This window comes from Leptidea sinapis, chromosome 2 (genome assembly GCF_905404315.1).
Source record: "Leptidea sinapis chromosome 2, ilLepSina1.1, whole genome shotgun sequence".
Classification (NCBI taxonomy): Eukaryota; Metazoa; Arthropoda; class Insecta; order Lepidoptera; family Pieridae; genus Leptidea; species Leptidea sinapis.
In genome coordinates this window covers 20,542,198-20,569,308 of record NC_066266.1, presented here as the reverse complement: position 1 = coordinate 20,569,308, position 27,111 = coordinate 20,542,198, and the positions used below count along the sequence as shown (strand labels likewise).

The 27,111-nt window shown below is 34.6% G+C and overlaps 1 protein-coding gene across 1 annotated transcript; it reads left to right on the top strand.

Moving 5' to 3' along the window:
- Positions 1-21,757: 21,757 nt before the first annotated feature.
- On the top strand, positions 21,758-25,287 carry LOC126975350 (uncharacterized). The gene is made up of 2 exons (XM_050823203.1): positions 21,758-22,509; positions 24,431-25,287. The coding sequence occupies exons 1-2, from the start codon at positions 22,079-22,081 to the stop codon at positions 24,789-24,791; spliced, it is 792 nt and encodes a 263-aa protein (XP_050679160.1). The 5' UTR covers positions 21,758-22,078; the 3' UTR covers positions 24,792-25,287.
- The last annotated feature ends 1,824 nt before the right edge of the window (positions 25,288-27,111 follow it).

Sequence of the window (27,111 nt, the reverse complement as noted above, 5' to 3'; positions counted from 1 at the left end):
GAGAAAACAATAAAAGTCTTAAATTTTGCTATACATACGTATAGCAAAGTGGATGATAAATTTACGAATAGCTCAATATCGCGCCAACTGATTTCGGTGATTCTTTTTTATTGGAAAGCATATACTTCAAAGATAGTTTGGTGAGAGTTTGGTTAGGTTCTGATTACGGAATCCATGACAAAGTAACCGAGCACTGTCTGTAATCAAATTGCATAGTACTTACGTTCATTGCTGCATTGAAAAATTTAGTATATTTACATATATTTAGACAAATTGATAGTTAGTGTACTTCAAATTCACTAAAAATCATAAAATAAAAATAAATTTTAACACAAAAACACTATTCCAAAACAATAGATATGATGTGAACTAAAAGCATAAAAATAATTGCGTATTTTTATACAATATAATTAATTAATCTTGATTACTGTAAATTTTGCAGTCGGTGTCATCCAATATAGGTTTGTTACTACATACATAATTATAAGTGAGATGTGCTTGAGTCGTGAGGAGGTGAGAGGCGAGAGCTGGTTACGGCGGAAGGACTCCGATTCCAAAAATAACAATAATCGTAACTAGAATTAGATTAAATAATTAGATGGTATAAAAATACGCAATTATTTTTATACTTTTTAGTGCACATTATATCTATTGTTTTAGAATAGTGTTTTTGAAGGCGGTTGTTTTTTTGTTAAAAAAATTTACAACTATCAATTTCCTAAACAAGGCGTTAGGAGGAAATTGAAAATCAAGGAATACAAGTATTTTTGTATTATTCGGATGTTTTAATTTTTTGACAACTAATAAATTATTTTATTTAGACATTATGTAGTTAGTTTATTTGTATAGGATTGAACATACGAAACAACTATTTATCGGTTATATTCTCCTTTAAACGAAGTTATTTGGCACAGAGTACGTTTAGTTAAATGGCGTTTCGCTGACATACTGCCTTTGAAGGTTGGTCGCGAGTCGCAAACAAGAGTCACGCTGTTTGCGCTGAGTGGCATGATGAGTCTGATTTGTATGGAAAGTTGATTGCGATGGAACTAAAACAATTTCCTGATAGCGAACGGCAAGAAATAATGTATGAAATAGATGGACTCCTATTGAAGAGATTGAGGGAACGTCGAAATTTTGAGAGTTATATAGGAACAGAGTGTAAAATAATGATCCTTAAAAATCTGCAATAGCCGAACACTTGCTTAAAGCCAATACCAACCATTGGATCGAGCTGCACAATCCACGAGTGATTACTGCTGAACACCTATACATCCCATGGGTTAATAGAGAAGCTATAGAAATTAAAAGGCATCCTTACAATTTTATAATACGGGGGTGGTTTTAGGTTAGCGCAAACATGGAATCCCGTGGTCTCTCTCTGCAGTACGAATGCAACAAAAAGATCCGAAAGTATGGACGTCATCAGTAGTGTGTGTCGTGAATTAGGGAATCAAAGACCAAAACAAACTAGGCGCCAAGTGCTGTCCACTTTAATGTACAAGTACAGTGTCAAGTGTTTCTGCCGCCTCCGCAGAAATCTTTGATCTGATGTACCCCAATATCAGTTCTAACCATTAAATCGCATGGAGCGGAGAGCTGCTCGAATTGACGGAGATCCAGTACTCTCTCAAAATTTCTATCACTACTAAACAAAATAATACCTAATTACTTGACATAAGGTTTAGTAGAGTATGTACTGTTACCTATGCCGTTGCTATGGTAGCTAACATCAACAGTTTGTATTTGTTCTTGTAACTGCGAATATTTTGAAATATATCAATTATCATCACTAAAATGGACAAAAAAGGCACGATTCAGTCAAAAACAAAAAAAGCGAAGCGCTTCTCAGTTATGCCAGCTCCATCATCGTCAACCGCACGGACTATGAAAGAACCTCTACAACCCAAACCAAGATCGAAAACTGTGATGGAATTTGATTCGATGAGTAAATCTGAAACCACTGACTTCCACGCTACGTATCAACAGGTTGCTTTCGATCAGTTTCTAAGAACTATGCTAGAAGATTGTTTGATTGACGATAAGATTAAGCGGGAAGAGAATGAGATAGATATTCAGATGGCTCAATTGTCTGGCAGATTTATGGAGACTATACATCAGATGGAGAAAACTAATCGTCGCTTAAGGGATATATCATTTGTGGTGGAGCAACAGAGGTATTTATATTGATACTACAAGCATAAGATGTTTTTTTTTTGAAGCATAACATTTCATGTTTTTTATGACAATAAAAGACAAGACGAGCAGGACGCTCAGCTGATGGTATATCACTAGCTACGGCGCCCTTCAGACTGAAACAATAATGCTTACACATTACTGCTTCTCAACAGAAATAGGCGCTGTTGTGGTACCCATAATCTAGCCGGCATCCTGTGCAAAACAGCCTCCCACTGGTATGTATCACAATCTCTAGTTATTAATACCTTCTGTCTTGATATATTCAACTAAGTGTTCTGGTTTGCTGCTTCTTATATTTTGTGGTCACTCTACATAAGTGATAGTCGTACTCCTGACCAGAAGCACCATTAGTACCTCAGATTATATCTCAGAGGTCCCAAACTCAAATTGTCCTTATGCTGTCCTTGAAGGAAGAGTACTCTCTTAGCTTTTTCTTATGTAAGGGGAAAGTGTTCAAGAGGCTAATGGGATGGTGAGGTAACCACCCGTCAACATCCGCAACAGCAGGTGTAAAGAGATGGGTTGGCGGCCTTTAAGGTGAGAATAAGCTCATTTCTTGAAGATTCCTAAGTCATATCGATTATTGAATGAAGTATTGAATAATGATGATTCAGAGGGCTTGGTCTATTGATTCTGAAATTTTTGATTTTAGGCTATTGGATCTTAAAAGTCAAGATTGTTCAAAATTTTATGATCTAACTGAGCAATCCAATGTACAGAGTGTAATGAAGAACCTAGCTACCACAGAGCAAGCTTGCTCAGATAGAATAGAAACAAAAAATGTAGACTTTGGTTATAATAAGGAATCGGGTCACAAGCAGCTCCTGGATGCAGTTAATGATGCGATAGATGGATTGGAACAGATAAAAAAACACTCAGATCTGGACATGGACAAGTTTAAAGAATTTGAGAAGACACGAAAGTCTTTGGATGATCTAGGGAAAGATAGATTCGATTTATCAACGTTGAAAGATGAGTTTGATGAGAAATTTCCAGATTATAGTCAGAAGCTAATTAAAGAGGTGTCTGATAAAATTGAAGAGATGATGAACGATGATTTGTAACCTCAAAATTAACATCAAACATATCTACGACCGGAATTGTTTAATGTATCATATTACGAATTCTGACAACAACACATTTATGTTTTTTTTTTTATTATTTATCATTTTAAATATACCGATATAAAACTAGGTCAAATTAGCATCTAAAAAAACCACAAAGGTTACTAATGCTAATAACACTTAATAATACTTCACAACGCAACAACAACTTATGCTATAAATTAAATGAATATAATGAAAATGTTTTAAAAGACTTAAAAACGAATAAACATAACTTATAAATATGACTTAGCAGGTTCAAATTCTCTTAGCTGCTATAATTTATGTAATAGGTAATCCTTTATTCTATAATTAATGTTTTTAGTATTTAAATTTTGCAGCTCAATGAAGGACAGCTCATTTAGCAAGCGAGGTATTAGGTAATCGGCAGTTCGTTCGCCGTACACGTTGCAGGCCCGAAGAATCGACAACCGGTTCAGAGTTATGGCTCTTGTTTGTATAGGATGTTCTGCAATGATCTTTTGCAATCTTATTTTTTCATTAAAAAAGTATTGGCTCAATAGCATTTGCGTAACTTTATGATAAATGGGCAAGATATTGCAATGTTTAAATATTTCATTTTCGTGATTGTGAATTTAGGCCTATCATATTTAATATTGATTATCTAGCGAAGCGAAGCTGAGCGGAGCTCCCACCGGGTGACTCCAATTGATTACTGTGTTATATTGTTTCTCGGCCATTTCTGGACTGATTATAAAAAAAAATGAGTTCATAAAAACCCTTCGAAATGTTCTAGGTTATTGTCGAGACAGAATTTTGAATTTCGACTGGATTCAATTATTGTAATTAAAAACAAACATGATTTACAAATTTTTCACTGTGTAAAACTGCAGATTTGACTCGGGGTTAATACAAAATTTATCTCGTAAGTAGAACCTTACCAAACTATCACCAAACTACCTCTGAAGTATATCCTTTCCAATAAAAAAAGAATTATCTAAATCGGCTGGAGCGATATTCATTAATTTGTTGCGCACATACTTATAGCAAATTTAAGACTTTTATGGTTTTCTCATGGTTGCCATTGCCTCACCCAATTGCTATGGGACCACACGGGAAGCACCAGCTTTCAAAGAATTATCAACATCGGTTCACGCAGTCGAAAGTTCTGAGGTAACGAACAAAAAAAAACCGACGGGTTGAGAACCACCTCCGTTTGTGAAGTCGGTTAAAAATAGCGACTCTATTGTTTTCATTTCTGACCGTTTCCTTTCATCTGTCCCATTCTGACAAGCGGGACTTGTCGATAATATTGTACCATATTTTATGAAAAAATTTTGCTTTTTGCATATCAATCTTAAATAAATAAAATAATTTAAGTACTTTTTATAGCACACTTAGGCTTGTTGACTGACACACTGTTGACACACGACTAAGGAGAAAAGTGTGCTTACATTGTCTTATCTGTTATCAGATAGGATATGCCCTTATGTCATAACGTCATTTGTACACCACTAAAATGTCATCTTGTGCTGTGGGAAGATGCAGTAATTACGCAAGTAAAATAAAAATCATAGAATTACATACCACAGTTAAGAAATCATGAATTATAACAAGTTATTTGATTTCATTAATTCTCTAACAAAATAAATATGACGCCATGACATCGCCGATCGCCGCCAAGCCGAGCTAAGCTGAATGCCGCAACGTGACTCGAGTCTCTTACCGCACTCGAGACTTACAGATAGATTAACGTACAGAAATGACGAAATATTGATGCTGTTTGTTGCGGGATGATCGGGGTAGTATATTTTAGGAAATTATGTAAAAAAGGCGTTGATGCAGTGAAAATATAAATAGCGCGCGGTAATTTAGAATAATTTGTAAATCATGTTTGTTTTTAATTAAAATAATAATTGAATGCAGTCGAAATTCAAAATTCTGTCTCGACAATAACCTAGAACATTTCGAAAGATTTCTATGAACTCAATTTTTTTTATAATCAGTCCAGAAATGGCCGAGAAACAATATAACACAGTAATCAATTGGAGTCACCCGGTGGGAGCTCCGCTCAGCTTCGCTTCGCTAAATAATCAATATTAAATATGATAGGCCTAAATTCACAATCACGAAAAGACATAACTACAAATTTATTTACATCAATTTCGAACTTAATACGCTACTAATTAATTAATACGCATTACGCTAATCTCATATTCTTAGTGATAATGACAACCTCGGAACTTTTTCTTAAATTGCGAAAATAACATATAAAACCTTGAAGTTATTGGAACTTTGTAACCATCGATTTCACTTATGTTAAAATACCTAGTGTTGTACGAAAATTAATAAACATATCGATAAGTTAGTGAAAACTAGAAATGATGTAATCAGGGTTGATAAAGTATATTACTAATTCATGGTTTTTCGATCTATTTTTTACAATTCTATGACGCATTTCTACTCCATGATTTGATGAGGTTTTTCTTCTGATGTGGATTGGAAGACGACTCAGCCTTATCGGTGAAACCTCAATATATGCCAAATATTCAAATTTTGTTAAATAATAATTAGCTGTATTTACTAGACAATTAAAACTATACATTTGAATTTATCGTAGTGTCACTTGTACACAATTACCACAACCATATTATAACGAAAACGAAAAGAGCAATACTCGAATACAATTTATAAAGAAAAAAATTATTTCGATAAAATTATATCGATATGTACATGCATGCACTTTTTGAGTAGCAAGATATTTTTATTGATTACATTAATTATTCTATCATAAGTTACATCGATTAAACGTAACGGTAAATGATTCATACGTCGTAATATTATGGTTCATTTTTAATTGTATATTTTGCACTTCAAATAAAAAATATTTATTGCATTTAAATCGGAAAATAATGATTACCGATGATAGGAAATCCCTTCATTGGACACATTTTGCGGCTATGTTTTCTACAGTCCAATAAGGCATATTTGTTGTATTTTAGCATTAGCTTACAATTTAGCATTATTATTAGAAATGGCCGAAGTGAGTTCACAGAAGTGCAATGTTACAAGTGTGATTGCTATTCAAGACTTAACAAAGAATCAAACTTCAACAGCAGCAAATTCTTTAAAAAAGAAATGCTTTTTCTGTGAAGTACCTATTTATTTAAGGAAGATATGCCCAGCTTTCCACCCTATCTGCCAAATTTGTGCCAAAACTGGTGTCACTTCGCCAAAGTATGCCGTAGCAAGAAATATAGCACTTCTTTTTCTGCTGTTTTAAAGGTTGCAGACAGAAGCGACAATAGAACACCAATATTTTAGCAGTATCTCCAATTTATTTAAAGAAAGCTTCTGTAACAGCCTTTATTAAAGCAATTCGTGCTCAAGCATTGATTGATACCGGCAGCTCCATTAGTTTTATTGATGAAGATTTCTTCAATATGTGTCGTTTAAAGAAAATGCACTGCAGTCAAACTATTTCAATGGCGTCCACATCACTTACGTCTCAAGTAGAACGTCAAACTTATGTCTCTGCCAAAATCGGAGAACATTACTATGATAACATCAAATTGCTCATTGTGAAAAATCTATGTGCTGATCTTATTATTCGTCATGATATTCTTAACGAACATTATTCAGCTATCATTTGGTGGATCAAAGGATCCTATCAAAATATGCAGCGTCGCCGAAGCTTCTGTACCCGCTGTGACGTTATTTTCAAATGTCTCTCCTGATGGCAAGCCCATTGCAATAAAGTCTCGTTGATACAATGAAGACGATAAAAAATTTATAAAAGAAGTAATTAATAAACTTTTATTAGAAGGAATAATTGAATTGAGTGCTTCACCTTGGAGAGGTCAAGTTCTCATAACAAAGAATTCTAATCACAAGAAACGCATTTTAATCGATTATTCTCGGACAACGTCATTTTACAGCTTTTGAAGCCTCAGGATGTTTATATCAATTTCGAATCCCATTTGGCATCACCAATGGAGTCTCTAGTTTTCAAAGAACCATAGAATGGGTCATTCGAAAGGAGGAACTTAAAGGGGCATACGCGTATTTGGATGATGTCACTGTATGTGGAAAAACTGAGGAAGAACATGATGAAAATCTGCATAAATTTATGGCATCAGGTAAAAAATACGGTCTGACGTTAAAGAAACGAGTAAATTCTCTCAAAACTGAATAAACATTTTCGGATACAATGTGAAAGATCACATAATAAAGCCAGACTGTGATCGTCCATTATTGAACCTACGTGTGCGGGGACACATGTTTGCACACTACAGCAAATGGATACCAAAATTTTCAGAGAGGATCTATGACCTCGAACATACAATTTTTTTATATAACTAGGTATTTCCACTAAAACAAGAGTTACAACTTTTGAAAAACTTAAAGCTGACATCGCAAAAGCAGCTGTTCATGCCATTGATCACAACTCGCCATTCACTGTAGAAACTGACGCATCAGATCAATCCATTGCACCAACTTTGTCTCAAGCTGACAGACCTGTCGCATTTTTCACGAGAATGCTAAACAGTAGTGAACTCAACCACTCGGCTATAATAGAGAAAGAAGCTTACACCATAGTTGCGTCACTGCGACAAAATGGCGCCATTATCTCATTGGCAAAACATTTCGTATTACTACTGATCAGATATCAGTATCATTCATGTTCGATTATAAAATTACAAGCAAAATTAAGATCGAAAAAATACAACGTTGGCGTTTGGATTTAGCACCATTTAAATATGACATTGTGTATCGACCAGGAAAATAAAATGACACTGCCGACGCTCTATCACGAATTTGTGCATCCATACCAACGCGAGCTGATAAGCTCAAGTCTTTGCATAAAGCATTGTATCATCCTGGGATTATAAAAATGAACCACTGGGTAAAATCAAAGAATTTGCCTTATTCTACCTAAGAAATAAAAAATGTGACTAACTCATGTCGCATATGCTGTGAAATTAAACCAAGATTTTACAAGGCACAAGAAGACCGAACAATTATCAAAGCTACGTCGCCCATGGAAAGCATTAGTATCGATTACAATTTCAAAAAAATTCAATATTTCGGTCCAGTTCCTTCCAATACAAGAAATAAATATATTGTTACTGTAATCGATGAGTACTCTCGCTTTCCGTTTGCATTCCCTTGGGCTGATATGAGCTCTGCAACGGTCATAAGGCATTTAAATGAAATATTTATGCTATTCGGTGTACCATCTTACCTCCACTCATATCGCGGAACCTCTCATGTCAACTGAAGCCAAAAAAAAAATTGAACTCAAGAGGGATCGCTTTTAGTAGGAAAACGCCATATAATCCTAGAGAAAATGGCCAAGTAGAACGACTGAACGGCACTGTTTGGAAAACAATTCAGCTAGCACTTCGCTCGAGTAAATAAACCTATAGAAAATTGGGAGCAAGTACATCCTCAAGCGTTACACTCTTTTCGATCTTAGTTGTGCACGGCCACTTATTGCTCGCCGCACGAAAGGATGTTTACTCACACCAGAAGATCGACAATTGGAGTATCCATACCAACTTGGCTGTGAGAATCAGAACAAGTACTAATGCGTGAATTTAATCGCATCAATAAATATCAACCAATCGTTGATGAAGTGACAGTACTGCACGTGAATCCGGACTACTCCTACAATCGCCTTGCTGATGGACGAGAATCAACGGTCTCGAATCACCATTTAGCTGATGAGCTAAAAAACACCTGATGTATTAAATGAATCGACGCAGAAGCGTCGAAGCGAAGTAATGATAACTATCACGATACTATCGCTACAGAAGAGGCTAACCGTGAGACTGAACCACTCAATAGCCAGGAGAACGAGTCAAACGTAGCTTCTGATCAGCTGACTCGGCTTCGACAAGAACATCAAGAGTACGACGAATTCCGAGTCGGTTGCAGAACTACGTAATTGACTTATTATTATTAGATTGACTAGAATTCTCCAGCCCTGAATAATGATATATTAGTCTGAAACTCCTCGGAGTTTCATAATGTTTTAAACTAATTTGTCAATTATTGTCAATCAGTGTCTTAACAAATATCTTCATCATGTATTTTGCAATGATATTTAAAAGTATAGATAGGTTACGTAGACAACATTCGGTGTGTGAAAATGATAAACTAACCAATGATATTTAAAAGTATAGATAGGTTACGTAGACAACATTCGGTGTTTGAAAATGATACACTAACGCACACATGAATAATTTAACATTGCAATAGCACACTACATTATGATTACACGTCAAAGAAGGATAGTAAATACAATAATCGCAAGCGAAAAAGAGATAACTCTAATTTGCTAATTGCTTCGTATTTGTATGGAGAAAATACAGTTAATTCTTCAGATATGATTTTTTACCGTACACCATGATTTATGCCTAAATTACGATTCATTCCTGAGTTCATGTAGTAAAAGCTATTAAGCAGTAAAACAAAACAGTAAGGGTCCCATTTTTATAATTTTACTAACAACTGCTCCCAAAAAGTTTTAAGATTACAATTATTATTTTTTGTATCTTATATTATTTATGAATGTCTTTTTGTAGAGGGTTTATTACAATAAGGTAATGGGAGAAGAAGAAAATGATCCATTGATTCTTCTGCAGTTAGCAAGGGATATACTGAAAAAACTCCTACGTAAACAAATAGAACTCACTGTCTACATCCGCTACCTATCCTAAAACTTGTTTTAGTAGTTTGATAGTTCAGCTACCTATTTACGCACTTGTTTATTAAAAATTATTACATTCACTGCAACAATGACTTTTTTACAGCATCAACAGACAGCATCAATATTTTCTCATTTCTGTACGTTAATCTATGATCGGCATGGCAGCGATCGGCACACAAGACGGCATTTTAATGTTGTACCTATATCAAATTGTAAGCAATTCTGTCAACAACAAACGCGTGTGTACCGTTTTCGTATCGAGAGAGCGCCTACGACCAAATTAACCAATTGACTCAATATAGGCGATTTATTTTCGGCGCGCTACTGACATATCTACCTCTTTTAATACTATAATATCATTGGTATTTTGTTGTTTAAATGTTGTCTAAAAATCATAAAATAAAAATAAATTTTAACACAAAAACACTATTCCAAAACAATAGATATGATGTGAACTAAAAGCATAAAAATAATTGCGTATTTTTATACAATATAATTAATTAATCTTGATTACTGTAAATTTTGCAGTCGGTGTCATCCAATATAGGTTTGTTACTACATACATAATTATAAGTGAGATGTGCTTGAGTCGTGAGGAGGTGAGAGGCGAGAGCTGGTTACGGCGGAAGGACTCCGATTCCAAAAATAACAATAATCGTAACTAGAATTAGATTAAATAATTAGATGGTATAAAAATACGCAATTATTTTTATACTTTTTAGTGCACATTATATCTATTGTTTTAGAATAGTGTTTTTGAAGGCGGTTGTTTTTTTGTTAAAAAAATTTACAACTATCAATTTCCTAAACAAGGCGTTAGGAGGAAATTGAAAATCAAGGAATACAAGTATTTTTGTATTATTCGGATGTTTTAATTTTTTGACAACTAATAAATTATTTTATTTAGACATTATGTAGTTAGTTTATTTGTATAGGATTGAACATACGAAACAACTATTTATCGGTTATATTCTCCTTTAAACGAAGTTATTTGGCACAGAGTACGTTTAGTTAAATGGCGTTTCGCTGACATACTGCCTTTGAAGGTTGGTCGCGAGTCGCAAACAAGAGTCACGCTGTTTGCGCTGAGTGGCATGATGAGTCTGATTTGTATGGAAAGTTGATTGCGATGGAACTAAAACAATTTCCTGATAGCGAACGGCAAGAAATAATGTATGAAATAGATGGACTCCTATTGAAGAGATTGAGGGAACGTCGAAATTTTGAGAGTTATATAGGAACAGAGTGTAAAATAATGATCCTTAAAAATCTGCAATAGCCGAACACTTGCTTAAAGCCAATACCAACCATTGGATCGAGCTGCACAATCCACGAGTGATTACTGCTGAACACCTATACATCCCATGGGTTAATAGAGAAGCTATAGAAATTAAAAGGCATCCTTACAATTTTATAATACGGGGGTGGTTTTAGGTTAGCGCAAACATGGAATCCCGTGGTCTCTCTCTGCAGTACGAATGCAACAAAAAGATCCGAAAGTATGGACGTCATCAGTAGTGTGTGTCGTGAATTAGGGAATCAAAGACCAAAACAAACTAGGCGCCAAGTGCTGTCCACTTTAATGTACAAGTACAGTGTCAAGTGTTTCTGCCGCCTCCGCAGAAATCTTTGATCTGATGTACCCCAATATCAGTTCTAACCATTAAATCGCATGGAGCGGAGAGCTGCTCGAATTGACGGAGATCCAGTACTCTCTCAAAATTTCTATCACTACTAAACAAAATAATACCTAATTACTTGACATAAGGTTTAGTAGAGTATGTACTGTTACCTATGCCGTTGCTATGGTAGCTAACATCAACAGTTTGTATTTGTTCTTGTAACTGCGAATATTTTGAAATATATCAATTATCATCACTAAAATGGACAAAAAAGGCACGATTCAGTCAAAAACAAAAAAAGCGAAGCGCTTCTCAGTTATGCCAGCTCCATCATCGTCAACCGCACGGACTATGAAAGAACCTCTACAACCCAAACCAAGATCGAAAACTGTGATGGAATTTGATTCGATGAGTAAATCTGAAACCACTGACTTCCACGCTACGTATCAACAGGTTGCTTTCGATCAGTTTCTAAGAACTATGCTAGAAGATTGTTTGATTGACGATAAGATTAAGCGGGAAGAGAATGAGATAGATATTCAGATGGCTCAATTGTCTGGCAGATTTATGGAGACTATACATCAGATGGAGAAAACTAATCGTCGCTTAAGGGATATATCATTTGTGGTGGAGCAACAGAGGTATTTATATTGATACTACAAGCATAAGATGTTTTTTTTTTGAAGCATAACATTTCATGTTTTTTATGACAATAAAAGACAAGACGAGCAGGACGCTCAGCTGATGGTATATCACTAGCTACGGCGCCCTTCAGACTGAAACAATAATGCTTACACATTACTGCTTCTCAACAGAAATAGGCGCTGTTGTGGTACCCATAATCTAGCCGGCATCCTGTGCAAAACAGCCTCCCACTGGTATGTATCACAATCTCTAGTTATTAATACCTTCTGTCTTGATATATTCAACTAAGTGTTCTGGTTTGCTGCTTCTTATATTTTGTGGTCACTCTACATAAGTGATAGTCGTACTCCTGGCCAGAAGCACCATTAGTACCTCAGATTATATCTCAGAGGTCCCAAACTCAAATTGTCCTTATGCTGTCCTTGAAGGAAGAGTACTCTCTTAGCTTTTTCTTATGTAAGGGGAAAGTGTTCAAGAGGCTAATGGGATGGTGAGGTAACCACCCGTCAACATCCGCAACAGCAGGTGTAAAGAGATGGGTTGGCGGCCTTTAAGGTGAGAATAAGCTCATTTCTTGAAGATTCCTAAGTCATATCGATTATTGAATGAAGTATTGAATAATGATGATTCAGAGGGCTTGGTCTATTGATTCTGAAATTTTTGATTTTAGGCTATTGGATCTTAAAAGTCAAGATTGTTCAAAATTTTATGATCTAACTGAGCAATCCAATGTACAGAGTGTAATGAAGAACCTAGCTACCACAGAGCAAGCTTGCTCAGATAGAATAGAAACAAAAAATGTAGACTTTGGTTATAATAAGGAATCGGGTCACAAGCAGCTCCTGGATGCAGTTAATGATGCGATAGATGGATTGGAACAGATAAAAAAACACTCAGATCTGGACATGGACAAGTTTAAAGAATTTGAGAAGACACGAAAGTCTTTGGATGATCTAGGGAAAGATAGATTCGATTTATCAACGTTGAAAGATGAGTTTGATGAGAAATTTCCAGATTATAGTCAGAAGCTAATTAAAGAGGTGTCTGATAAAATTGAAGAGATGATGAACGATGATTTGTAACCTCAAAATTAACATCAAACATATCTACGACCGGAATTGTTTAATGTATCATATTACGAATTCTGACAACAACACATTTATGTTTTTTTTTTTATTATTTATCATTTTAAATATACCGATATAAAACTAGGTCAAATTAGCATCTAAAAAAACCACAAAGGTTACTAATGCTAATAACACTTAATAATACTTCACAACGCAACAACAACTTATGCTATAAATTAAATGAATATAATGAAAATGTTTTAAAAGACTTAAAAACGAATAAACATAACTTATAAATATGACTTAGCAGGTTCAAATTCTCTTAGCTGCTATAATTTATGTAATAGGTAATCCTTTATTCTATAATTAATGTTTTTAGTATTTAAATTTTGCAGCTCAATGAAGGACAGCTCATTTAGCAAGCGAGGTATTAGGTAATCGGCAGTTCGTTCGCCGTACACGTTGCAGGCCCGAAGAATCGACAACCGGTTCAGAGTTATGGCTCTTGTTTGTATAGGATGTTCTGCAATGATCTTTTGCAATCTTATTTTTTCATTAAAAAAGTATTGGCTCAATAGCATTTGCGTAACTTTATGATAAATGGGCAAGATATTGCAATGTTTAAATATTTCATTTTCGTGATTGTGAATTTAGGCCTATCATATTTAATATTGATTATCTAGCGAAGCGAAGCTGAGCGGAGCTCCCACCGGGTGACTCCAATTGATTACTGTGTTATATTGTTTCTCGGCCATTTCTGGACTGATTATAAAAAAAAATGAGTTCATAAAAACCCTTCGAAATGTTCTAGGTTATTGTCGAGACAGAATTTTGAATTTCGACTGGATTCAATTATTGTAATTAAAAACAAACATGATTTACAAATTTTTCACTGTGTAAAACTGCAGATTTGACTCGGGGTTAATACAAAATTTATCTCGTAAGTAGAACCTTACCAAACTATCACCAAACTACCTCTGAAGTATATCCTTTCCAATAAAAAAAGAATTATCTAAATCGGCTGGAGCGATATTCATTAATTTGTTGCGCACATACTTATAGCAAATTTAAGACTTTTATGGTTTTCTCATGGTTGCCATTGCCTCACCCAATTGCTATGGGACCACACGGGAAGCACCAGCTTTCAAAGAATTATCAACATCGGTTCACGCAGTCGAAAGTTCTGAGGTAACAAACAAAAAAAAACCGACGGGTTGAGAACCACCTCCGTTTGTGAAGTCGGTTAAAAATAGCGACTCTATTGTTTTCATTTCTGACCGTTTCCTTTCATCTGTCCCATTCTGACAAGCGGGACTTGTCGATAATATTGTACCATATTTTATGAAAAAATTTTGCTTTTTGCATATCAATCTTAAATAAATAAAATAATTTAAGTACTTTTTATAGCACACTTAGGCTTGTTGACTGACACACTGTTGACACACGACTAAGGAGAAAAGTGTGCTTACATTGTCTTATCTGTTATCAGATAGGATATGCCCTTATGTCATAACGTCATTTGTACACCACTAAAATGTCATCTTGTGCTGTGGGAAGATGCAGTAATTACGCAAGTAAAATAAAAATCATAGAATTACATACCACAGTTAAGAAATCATGAATTATAACAAGTTATTTGATTTCATTAATTCTCTAACAAAATAAATATGACGCCATGACATCGCCGATCGCCGCCAAGCCGAGCTAAGCTGAATGCCGCAACGTGACTCGAGTCTCTTACCGCACTCGAGACTTACAGATAGATTAACGTACAGAAATGACGAAATATTGATGCTGTTTGTTGCGGGATGATCGGGGTAGTATATTTTAGGAAATTATGTAAAAAAGGCGTTGATGCAGTGAAAATATAAATAGCGCGCGGTAATTTAGAATAATTTGTAAATCATGTTTGTTTTTAATTAAAATAATAATTGAATGCAGTCGAAATTCAAAATTCTGTCTCGACAATAACCTAGAACATTTCGAAAGATTTCTATGAACTCAATTTTTTTTATAATCAGTCCAGAAATGGCCGAGAAACAATATAACACAGTAATCAATTGGAGTCACCCGGTGGGAGCTCCGCTCAGCTTCGCTTCGCTAAATAATCAATATTAAATATGATAGGCCTAAATTCACAATCACGAAAAGACATAACTACAAATTTATTTACATCAATTTCGAACTTAATACGCTACTAATTAATTAATACGCATTACGCTAATCTCATATTCTTAGTGATAATGACAACCTCGGAACTTTTTCTTAAATTGCGAAAATAACATATAAAACCTTGAAGTTATTGGAACTTTGTAACCATCGATTTCACTTATGTTAAAATACCTAGTGTTGTACGAAAATTAATAAACATATCGATAAGTTAGTGAAAACTAGAAATGATGTAATCAGGGTTGATAAAGTATATTACTAATTCATGGTTTTTCGATCTATTTTTTACAATTCTATGACGCATTTCTACTCCATGATTTGATGAGGTTTTTCTTCTGATGTGGATTGGAAGACGACTCAGCCTTATCGGTGAAACCTCAATATATGCCAAATATTCAAATTTTGTTAAATAATAATTAGCTGTATTTACTAGACAATTAAAACTATACATTTGAATTTATCGTAGTGTCACTTGTACACAATTACCACAACCATATTATAACGAAAACGAAAAGAGCAATACTCGAATACAATTTATAAAGAAAAAAATTATTTCGATAAAATTATATCGATATGTACATGCATGCACTTTTTGAGTAGCAAGATATTTTTATTGATTACATTAATTATTCTATCATAAGTTACATCGATTAAACGTAACGGTAAATGATTCATACGTCGTAATATTATGGTTCATTTTTAATTGTATATTTTGCACTTCAAATAAAAAATATTTATTGCATTTAAATCGGAAAATAATGATTACCGATGATAGGAAATCCCTTCATTGGACACATTTTGCGGCTATGTTTTCTACAGTCCAATAAGGCATATTTGTTGTATTTTAGCATTAGCTTACAATTTAGCATTATTATTAGAAATGGCCGAAGTGAGTTCACAGAAGTGCAATGTTACAAGTGTGATTGCTATTCAAGACTTAACAAAGAATCAAACTTCAACAGCAGCAAATTCTTTAAAAAAGAAATGCTTTTTCTGTGAAGTACCTATTTATTTAAGGAAGATATGCCCAGCTTTCCACCCTATCTGCCAAATTTGTGCCAAAACTGGTGTCACTTCGCCAAAGTATGCCGTAGCAAGAAATATAGCACTTCTTTTTCTGCTGTTTTAAAGGTTGCAGACAGAAGCGACAATAGAACACCAATATTTTAGCAGTATCTCCAATTTATTTAAAGAAAGCTTCTGTAACAGCCTTTATTAAAGCAATTCGTGCTCAAGCATTGATTGATACCGGCAGCTCCATTAGTTTTATTGATGAAGATTTCTTCAATATGTGTCGTTTAAAGAAAATGCACTGCAGTCAAACTATTTCAATGGCGTCCACATCACTTACGTCTCAAGTAGAACGTCAAACTTATGTCTCTGCCAAAATCGGAGAACATTACTATGATAACATCAAATTGCTCATTGTGAAAAATCTATGTGCTGATCTTATTATTCGTCATGATATTCTTAACGAACATTATTCAGCTATCATTTGGTGGATCAAAGGATCCTATCAAAATATGCAGCGTCGCCGAAGCTTCTGTACCCGCTGTGACGTTATTTTCAAATGTCTCTCCTGATGGCAAGCCCATTGCAATAAAGTCTCGTTGATACAATGAAGACGATAAAAAATTTATAAAAGAAGTAATTAATAAACTTTTATTAGAAGGAATAATTGAATTGAGTGCTTCACCTTGGAGAGGTCAAGTTCTCATAACAAAGAATTCTAATCACAAGAAACGCATTTTAATCGATTATTCTCGGACAACGTCATTTTACAGCTTTTGAAGCCTCAGGATGTTTATATCAATTTCGAATCCCATTTGGCATCACCAATGGAGTCTCTAGTTTTCAAAGAACCATAGAATGGGTCATTCGAAAGGAGGAACTTAAAGGGGCATACGCGTATTTGGATGATGTCACTGTATGTGGAAAAACTGAGGAAGAACATGATGAAAATCTGCATAAATTTATGGCATCAGGTAAAAAATACGGTCTGACGTTAAAGAAACGAGTAAATTCTCTCAAAACTGAATAAACATTTTCGGATACAATGTGAAAGATCACATAATAAAGCCAGACTGTGATCGTCCATTATTGAACCTACGTGTGCGGGGACACATGTTTGCACACTACAGCAAATGGATACCAAAATTTTCAGAGAGGATCTATGACCTCGAACATACAATTTTTTTATATAACTAGGTATTTCCACTAAAACAAGAGTTACAACTTTTGAAAAACTTAAAGCTGACATCGCAAAAGCAGCTGTTCATGCCATTGATCACAACTCGCCATTCACTGTAGAAACTGACGCATCAGATCAATCCATTGCACCAACTTTGTCTCAAGCTGACAGACCTGTCGCATTTTTCACGAGAATGCTAAACAGTAGTGAACTCAACCACTCGGCTATAATAGAGAAAGAAGCTTACACCATAGTTGCGTCACTGCGACAAAATGGCGCCATTATCTCATTGGCAAAACATTTCGTATTACTACTGATCAGATATCAGTATCATTCATGTTCGATTATAAAATTACAAGCAAAATTAAGATCGAAAAAATACAACGTTGGCGTTTGGATTTAGCACCATTTAAATATGACATTGTGTATCGACCAGGAAAATAAAATGACACTGCCGACGCTCTATCACGAATTTGTGCATCCATACCAACGCGAGCTGATAAGCTCAAGTCTTTGCATAAAGCATTGTATCATCCTGGGATTATAAAAATGAACCACTGGGTAAAATCAAAGAATTTGCCTTATTCTACCTAAGAAATAAAAAATGTGACTAACTCATGTCGCATATGCTGTGAAATTAAACCAAGATTTTACAAGGCACAAGAAGACCGAACAATTATCAAAGCTACGTCGCCCATGGAAAGCATTAGTATCGATTACAATTTCAAAAAAATTCAATATTTCGGTCCAGTTCCTTCCAATACAAGAAATAAATATATTGTTACTGTAATCGATGAGTACTCTCGCTTTCCGTTTGCATTCCCTTGGGCTGATATGAGCTCTGCAACGGTCATAAGGCATTTAAATGAAATATTTATGCTATTCGGTGTACCATCTTACCTCCACTCATATCGCGGAACCTCTCATGTCAACTGAAGCCAAAAAAAAAATTGAACTCAAGAGGGATCGCTTTTAGTAGGAAAACGCCATATAATCCTAGAGAAAATGGCCAAGTAGAACGACTGAACGGCACTGTTTGGAAAACAATTCAGCTAGCACTTCGCTCGAGTAAATAAACCTATAGAAAATTGGGAGCAAGTACATCCTCAAGCGTTACACTCTTTTCGATCTTAGTTGTGCACGGCCACTTATTGCTCGCCGCACGAAAGGATGTTTACTCACACCAGAAGATCGACAATTGGAGTATCCATACCAACTTGGCTGTGAGAATCAGAACAAGTACTAATGCGTGAATTTAATCGCATCAATAAATATCAACCAATCGTTGATGAAGTGACAGTACTGCACGTGAATCCGGACTACTCCTACAATCGCCTTGCTGATGGACGAGAATCAACGGTCTCGAATCACCATTTAGCTGATGAGCTAAAAAACACCTGATGTATTAAATGAATCGACGCAGAAGCGTCGAAGCGAAGTAATGATAACTATCACGATACTATCGCTACAGAAGAGGCTAACCGTGAGACTGAACCACTCAATAGCCAGGAGAACGAGTCAAACGTAGCTTCTGATCAGCTGACTCGGCTTCGACAAGAACATCAAGAGTACGACGAATTCCGAGTCGGTTGCAGAACTACGTAATTGACTTATTATTATTAGATTGACTAGAATTCTCCAGCCCTGAATAATGATATATTAGTCTGAAACTCCTCGGAGTTTCATAATGTTTTAAACTAATTTGTCAATTATTGTCAATCAGTGTCTTAACAAATATCTTCATCATGTATTTTGCAATGATATTTAAAAGTATAGATAGGTTACGTAGACAACATTCGGTGTGTGAAAATGATAAACTAACCAATGATATTTAAAAGTATAGATAGGTTACGTAGACAACATTCGGTGTTTGAAAATGATACACTAACGCACACATGAATAATTTAACATTGCAATAGCACACTACATTATGATTACACGTCAAAGAAGGATAGTAAATACAATAATCGCAAGCGAAAAAGAGATAACTCTAATTTGCTAATTGCTTCGTATTTGTATGGAGAAAATACAGTTAATTCTTCAGATATGATTTTTTACCGTACACCATGATTTATGCCTAAATTACGATTCATTCCTGAGTTCATGTAGTAAAAGCTATTAAGCAGTAAAACAAAACAGTAAGGGTCCCATTTTTATAATTTTACTAACAACTGCTCCCAAAAAGTTTTAAGATTACAATTATTATTTTTTGTATCTTATATTATTTATGAATGTCTTTTTGTAGAGGGTTTATTACAATAAGGTAATGGGAGAAGAAGAAAATGATCCATTGATTCTTCTGCAGTTAGCAAGGGATATACTGAAAAAACTCCTACGTAAACAAATAGAACTCACTGTCTACATCCGCTACCTATCCTAAAACTTGTTTTAGTAGTTTGATAGTTCAGCTACCTATTTACGCACTTGTTTATTAAAAATTATTACATTCACTGCAACAATGACTTTTTTACAGCATCAACAGACAGCATCAATATTTTCTCATTTCTGTACGTTAATCTATGATCGGCATGGCAGCGATCGGCACACAAGACGGCATTTTAATGTTGTACCTATATCAAATTGTAAGCAATTCTGTCAACAACAAACGCGTGTGTACCGTTTTCGTATCGAGAGAGCGCCTACGACCAAATTAACCAATTGACTCAATATAGGCGATTTATTTTCGGCGCGCTACTGACATATCTACCTCTTTTAATACTATAATATCATTGGTATTTTGTTGTTTAAAACCATTATTTCAAAGGTTTATTAATATAAAATATACTATAGAAAATGGATGTACTAAAGGAAATATAGAAGATTCCACCGATTTTACCACGTCTCCATTTAACAAATGTTTTGTATCTACATTATTGACATGTGGTGTGGTAAATTTTATATATTTCGTTTTCTTATCATTTAACAATTATTTAAATAAAGCAAACAAACTCAAAGATTCTTCACGAATGAAACATTATTGACGTAATAGGATATCAGCGTATGTTACAAAATTAAAAAATAGCGGCATTCTGTTTTCCTCATAGCATGCCTAAACAAGTTCAACTCTAAAATAATGCCTTAGCTTAGTGAACAAAATATTATATTTCAGGAATGGTAAAGCAGACTGCTAATAGCAAAGTTATAGCCATACTACAGTACTGGTATTTGAGATGTGCATATAATGGAGGTCTTACCTTGGTTTAACTTTTCATTTCATCAATGTCTTTCTTTTTTCCCTAAAAACTAACGGTATTTTTTTGTAAGCGAGTGTATTGAAAAATAATTTAAATATTCTTCTTTTATGGTAATTTGGTTTTAGTTGATGATCTTGTTGTCAATGCCCTTAATAAATAAAGAGTACTAAGGTAAGTTGTCAATGTCATTTATTTACATTTGACATCTATATGAGAATTGAGTTTTAATTTTTTGTATTCTTGTAAATCGTAATAATAGATGCCTTTGTTAGCGTTTTCATAAATAATTAATTTTAAGGCTACTTGGTTGTTAATTAAAAAATATGTCTTGCCGCAACGCTTATCACGCCGGTAGCTGGTATACGGAAAATGGTAAGAATATATTGAATAAATAATTTTAAAAACATTATACGGAGTCATCAGTAAGTTTATAACAAACAAGTACATCACGAATTTCGCGATCATATCTCGTTCTTGCTATTTCCAAATATTCTAGATATATAAAAATATATTAGCTTTAATATAGATTTTATAGTCTTATTTTACGATCGAAATGGAAAGGTTAATGACCTTTTCATCTGACAAAAATTAGAATATTTTATGAGACTAGCTATTATTAAATTACAGAAAGGCGGTGTTTCATGATTATTCATAATTATAATTTCAACTTATAAATAATATTATCCTCATATACAGTGCAAATCCAAAAACGTAAATAAATAATGTAGTGAAATTTATACAAAATATTCAATCAATATCATTGACGTATCACCTATATTTCTGACATTGACAATTAGAATTTTTAAGACAGTGTCGGTACTCAGTAGGAGCTCACTGTTGACTGTTTATTCATTGCGTTTTTAGATTTTAAACAGTTTAGATACCTATATAATGTTATTTTAAAGTCATATAAGAAATTATTTTCAAAGGTTTAATAGGTATATACTCAATGTACTGCTATCTATATTCTATGCCGTTGTTACGATAGCTAAGCTAACATCAACAGACAACGGTAGTTTAAATTCTTGTCAATTGTATATTTTCTTGTAACTACGAATATTTTGAAATATATCATCACTAAAATGGACAAAAGACGCATGAATCTGCAAAGAACAAATAATGAGAAGAGCTTCTCAGTAATGTCTGCTCCATCATCGGCATCCGCACGGAATATGAAAATACCTCTACGTCCCATCAAGATCGACAACATTTATGAAATGTCATTCGGCGTCCAGTAAGTCTGAAACCAGTGTCTCCAACGCTAGTACTCCAGTAGAAACGCCTCAACAACAGGTTGTTTACGGTGGTGCGTCAAGTAAGTCTAAAACCAGTGTCTCCAATGCTAGTACTCTAGTAGAAACGCCTCAACAACAGGTTGTTTACGGTGGTGAGTCAAGTAAGTCTAAAACCAGTGTCTCCAACGCTAGTACTCCAGTAGAAACGCTTCAACAACAGGTTGTTTACAGTCAGTTTCTAAGAACTATGCTAGAAGATTGTTTGATAGACCAGAAGATTAAGCGGGAAGAGAACCAGTTGGATGTTCAGATGGCTCAATTGTCTAGTAGATTTATGGATCATATACAGCAGATAGAGAAAACTAATCGTCGTTTAAAGGATATATTATTTGTTGTGGAGCAACAGAGGTAAGTATTTATATTATATATTACTATAAGCACAACAAATATATCATGTTTTTTTATGACAATAAGGGACAAGACGAGCAATACATTGAGCTGATGGTAATTGATATGGCCTGCACATTACAATGTCGCTCAGGATTCTTGAAAAACTCCTCCTCGCTCGTCTCCTTGATACATATGTTAAGTATAGATGTTAAGTCTTGTTTGCCCAATAATTTCACTAGCATCTTTGCCCTACTTACTGAAACAATAATGCTTCACAGCAGAAATAGGCTCTGTTGTTGTACCCATAATCTAGCCGGCGTCCTGTGCAAAGGAGGCTCCCACTGCCCAGGCCTCCTCCAACCTTTTCCACTTCTTTATGTCCTTGGCAACCCGGCTCCATGTCACTCCTGCCAATTTTGCCAGGTCCTCCCATCTTTGGCGGGGTCTTACCCTGTTTCTTATGCCATTCCTAGGATAGCATTCTGAAACCTTTTTGTTTCACTTCTCCTTCCCTCTACTCATTTGCCGAGCTCATTCCATGATATTTGTTCCAGTGTCAAGACTCAGAATATCAGGAAACTGGAGGTTCAACAACCTTTGTTTTTTTTCTGATGTTTTCTAGCCTAACTCGATCTTTTTTTTCGATCCCCATCATGGTTTGCTCCATTGAGTGCTGGCATTTGTTTAATTTCTTAAAGTTCAATTTGGTAAGGGCCCATGATTGGCTTCCATACATAAATACAGGGAGAATGCATGTGTTGAACTCTTTAGATTTAATTGATATGTGCAGTTCTTTATCTTTCATTATATCTTTCATGCTCAAATATTTTTTTCTTCTCCTCTTTCCCATATAAAATAATTTGACCTAGACAGACATATTCATCCACATGATGTTGTAGAATCATCACTTTGGCCAACCCTCATGATTTCTTTCTTTGGTCAGTTGGTCGTAGCTTTCGTCTTCTCCACATTCATTTTTAATCCCATAGTGTGACTTTCTAATTCCAGTTCATTTGCCATGACATTCAGTTTGTGTGGGATTGGTTATTATAGCATAAACGATTTTCTTAATGACACCACCGACTGGGATTAAAGCGAACACCCTCAGGCTCTTTAATTATAAATGTTTATTGTACGATATTACATTGTAATCCATATTTTATATAAAAAAAAAGCCCGCTGATTTTCTTGCGCCCATTCTTCTCAGGTCTGAAGCAGTCTCTTTTGAATGAGTGGTAGATTTTGACGCTCAATAAGAGATTATAAATCCTATTTTGAATAAAAATATTTGAATTTAAATTTGTGGGATTTTTGCAACGAGAACTATGTCATCTGCAAAACTTAAATGTGTTAGCCATGTTCCATCAATGTCGATTCCATATCCGTCCCAATTTAGTCCCATTCTAAATATCATTTCAAGATCTGCTGGGAAGAGTGGGTCTCCTTGTCACACCTTTTTGTATGCTAAATGGTTCACCTGTCTTTTCTGACTGTATGCATGCTGTACTTTCGTTGTATATCTTCCTCAGTATTCTTATGTACTTGCTTTCAATACCTTTTTCTTTTAGGGCCTCCCATATCTTATTGTGACTTAACGAATTGAAAGCCTTGCTGTAGTAGTGTATATTAAATATAATTGGTTGTATTCATAGGATTTTTCTATAATCTGTTTCTATGATTCTTTTTTATGTAAGAGGGGGAAAATGGTCAAGAGGCTTATGGGATGGGGAGTGGTTAGGCAACCCCCCATCAACATCCGCAACAGGAGGTGTCAAGAGATGTGTTGGCAACCTTTAAGGTGGGAATGGGCTCATTTCTTGAAGGTTTCTAAGTCACATCTGTTCTTAAATTAAGTATTGAATAATGATGATACAGAAGGCTTGGACTATTGAATCAAATTTTTTCTATAAACGAAATCTATAGAAATTTTTGATTTTAGGCTATTGGATCTTAAGACTCAAGATTGTACAAAATTTCATGAACTAACCGAGCAATCCGATGTACAGAGTGTAATGAAGCACCTAGCTACCACAGAGCAAGCTTGCTTAGATAGATTAGAAGCAAAAAATGTAGACTTTGGTTATAATAAGGAATCGGGTCACAAGCAGCTCCTGGATGCAGTTAATGATGCGATAGATGGATTGGAACAGATAAAAAAACACTCAGATCTGGACATGGACAAGTTTAAAGAATTTGAAAAGACACTAAAGTGTTTGGATGATCTAGAGAAAGATAGATCAGATTTATCAATGTTGAAGAACGAGTTTGATGAGATGATGGATGGTGATGTTAATTTGTAGCCTCAAAATTGTCATAACATCAAACACACATAAAACTGCAGACTGGATTTGGTGTTAAAATACAAACTTTATGGAGTGCAACTAATATACTAAGACGGATGCTTTATCTCAGTGAGTGAGTCAGAAATCAAGGTGTGTCGGAGAATCAGCCTTTTTTTTAATATCTGCAAGCAGTCCACAATTTATTATTTCATTTAAAAATTATCGCTATGTAGATAATATCACCTTATTTTCTTTGATAACAATGAAACAGATATTGAGTGTCATATATTTTGTTTATGTGTGTTTAATGAATTTGTATTAATATAATATAATATTGACACACTTTTTACACAAATTATCTTGCCCCTAGTTAAGCATATATAGCCTGTGTTATGGGTTACAAGACAATGATATATTTAATACAATATACTTACTTAAACATACATAAATACATTTAAACATGCATAAATCGGAAACAAACTAAATAAATAATAAGTAAAGGGTTATTAATATATTCTGTGTCTCATTTAAATTCATATTTTCCTATTCATTCATTTGCCAATAAATAAAATGTGGTACAGATTTGGTGTTACAATAGGTTACAGTATCTTCTATTTAGCTATTACAAATAGCGCGTTACAACAAGTATGTAAGTCAAAAATGTAAATGAAAACGTAAAAAGTAAACAATTTGTTATGTTTTTAAAGTGATAACCCTCACTTCTAGGATTAATACACAAATAAAATTTAATGAAAGATCCGGGCTCGCACCCACTACCTTTGGCGTTCCGCGCCAGTGCTATGCCAACTGAGCTAACCGTTTGAGTGACGTATCTATATATATAAAAATGAATTGATGTTCGTTAGTCACGCTAAAACTCGAGAACAGCTGGACCGATTTGGCTAATTTTGGTCTTGAATTATTTGTGGAAGTCCAGAGAAGGTTTAAAAGGTGAATAAATAGGAAAATGCTGCTAAATTAAATAAAAACAACAAATTTGTTTTTCCTTTGATGTGTCCATACATAATTCCTATGAGAGAATTTATTGACGCACGGTTTGACAGTTCTGCTGTGAAACAATTTCATTACGACAGCAGGGTGCATATTTTACGAAGTAATTTTTAATGTTATGATATATTATTGACAAATTCATATAAAAACATTATTTTATTTATTATATACAGAACAACGTCTGTCGGGTCAGCTAGTCGTTGATAAAATATGATATATTTGAAAATATATAATATGATGTCACAAAATTTTGGACCCCTTGTCACAATGTCACACTTCGTTCATCCCCTCTCTCCCCCCTTAATGTGTGACGTAATTTATGGATGGCCCCTAATATAAGAAATCTCTGTGTTTTACCTAAAAATATTAGAAGCGAAACATCTCCGAGATCGTGTATTTATTTAAGGTAGCCCAAAATACCGTTGATATTCGTGAGCTATTTACCGAAATTAAACTTAATGTTCCTACTCGTTTTTTTTTTATGATAATAAGGGACGATACGAGCAGGACGTTCAGCTGATGCTAATTGATACGCCCTGCCCATTACAATGCAGTGCCGCTCAGGATTCTTGAAAAACTCAAAAATTCTGAGCGGCCCTACAATTGCGCTCGTCACCTTGAGACATAAGATGTTCAGTCTTATTTGCCCAGTAATTTCACTAGCTACGGTGCCCTTCAGACCGAAACACAGTAATGCTTACACATTACTGCTTCACGGCAGAAATAGGCGCCGTTGTGGTACCCATAATCTAGCCGGCATCCTGTGCAAAGGAATCTCCCACTGAGTCTTAAGGAACCGGCTTTAGTACACCAATGAAATTTGAAAACAAAATTTTATAATCGATGCGGCACTCGAATCCGCGACCTCTCGCGTTCCGTGCGAGCGCTCTTTCCAACTGAGCTGATAAATTTTTTGTATGCTTTGTTCAACTGTCAGGTTGTGGCTTCATCTACAGGATCTACTTTACAGTTGATAACCTGCTCTTGAGATGTCGCTCTGGTAAACATACTTTACAAAACGTAAAAACTAGTTGTTGACTACAGTAGATGCATCAATCCAGACACATCATAAATAAATAATAGTCAAAGTCAAAAAAAAAACTTTATTCACTGTAAAACAATAGCATTCAAATGAATATAACAATATTCATTAATAAAATTTAGAATATTAATTCCAACTATGTTTATCATTCAAATAATCTTTCACATTATAATAGGCCTTAGATGTTAATTTATTTTTTACGATATATTTAAATTTTTTAATAGTTTATATTTTATTATAATTTGGGAGTTTATTATAAAATATAACACAATCCACTTTAAAAGA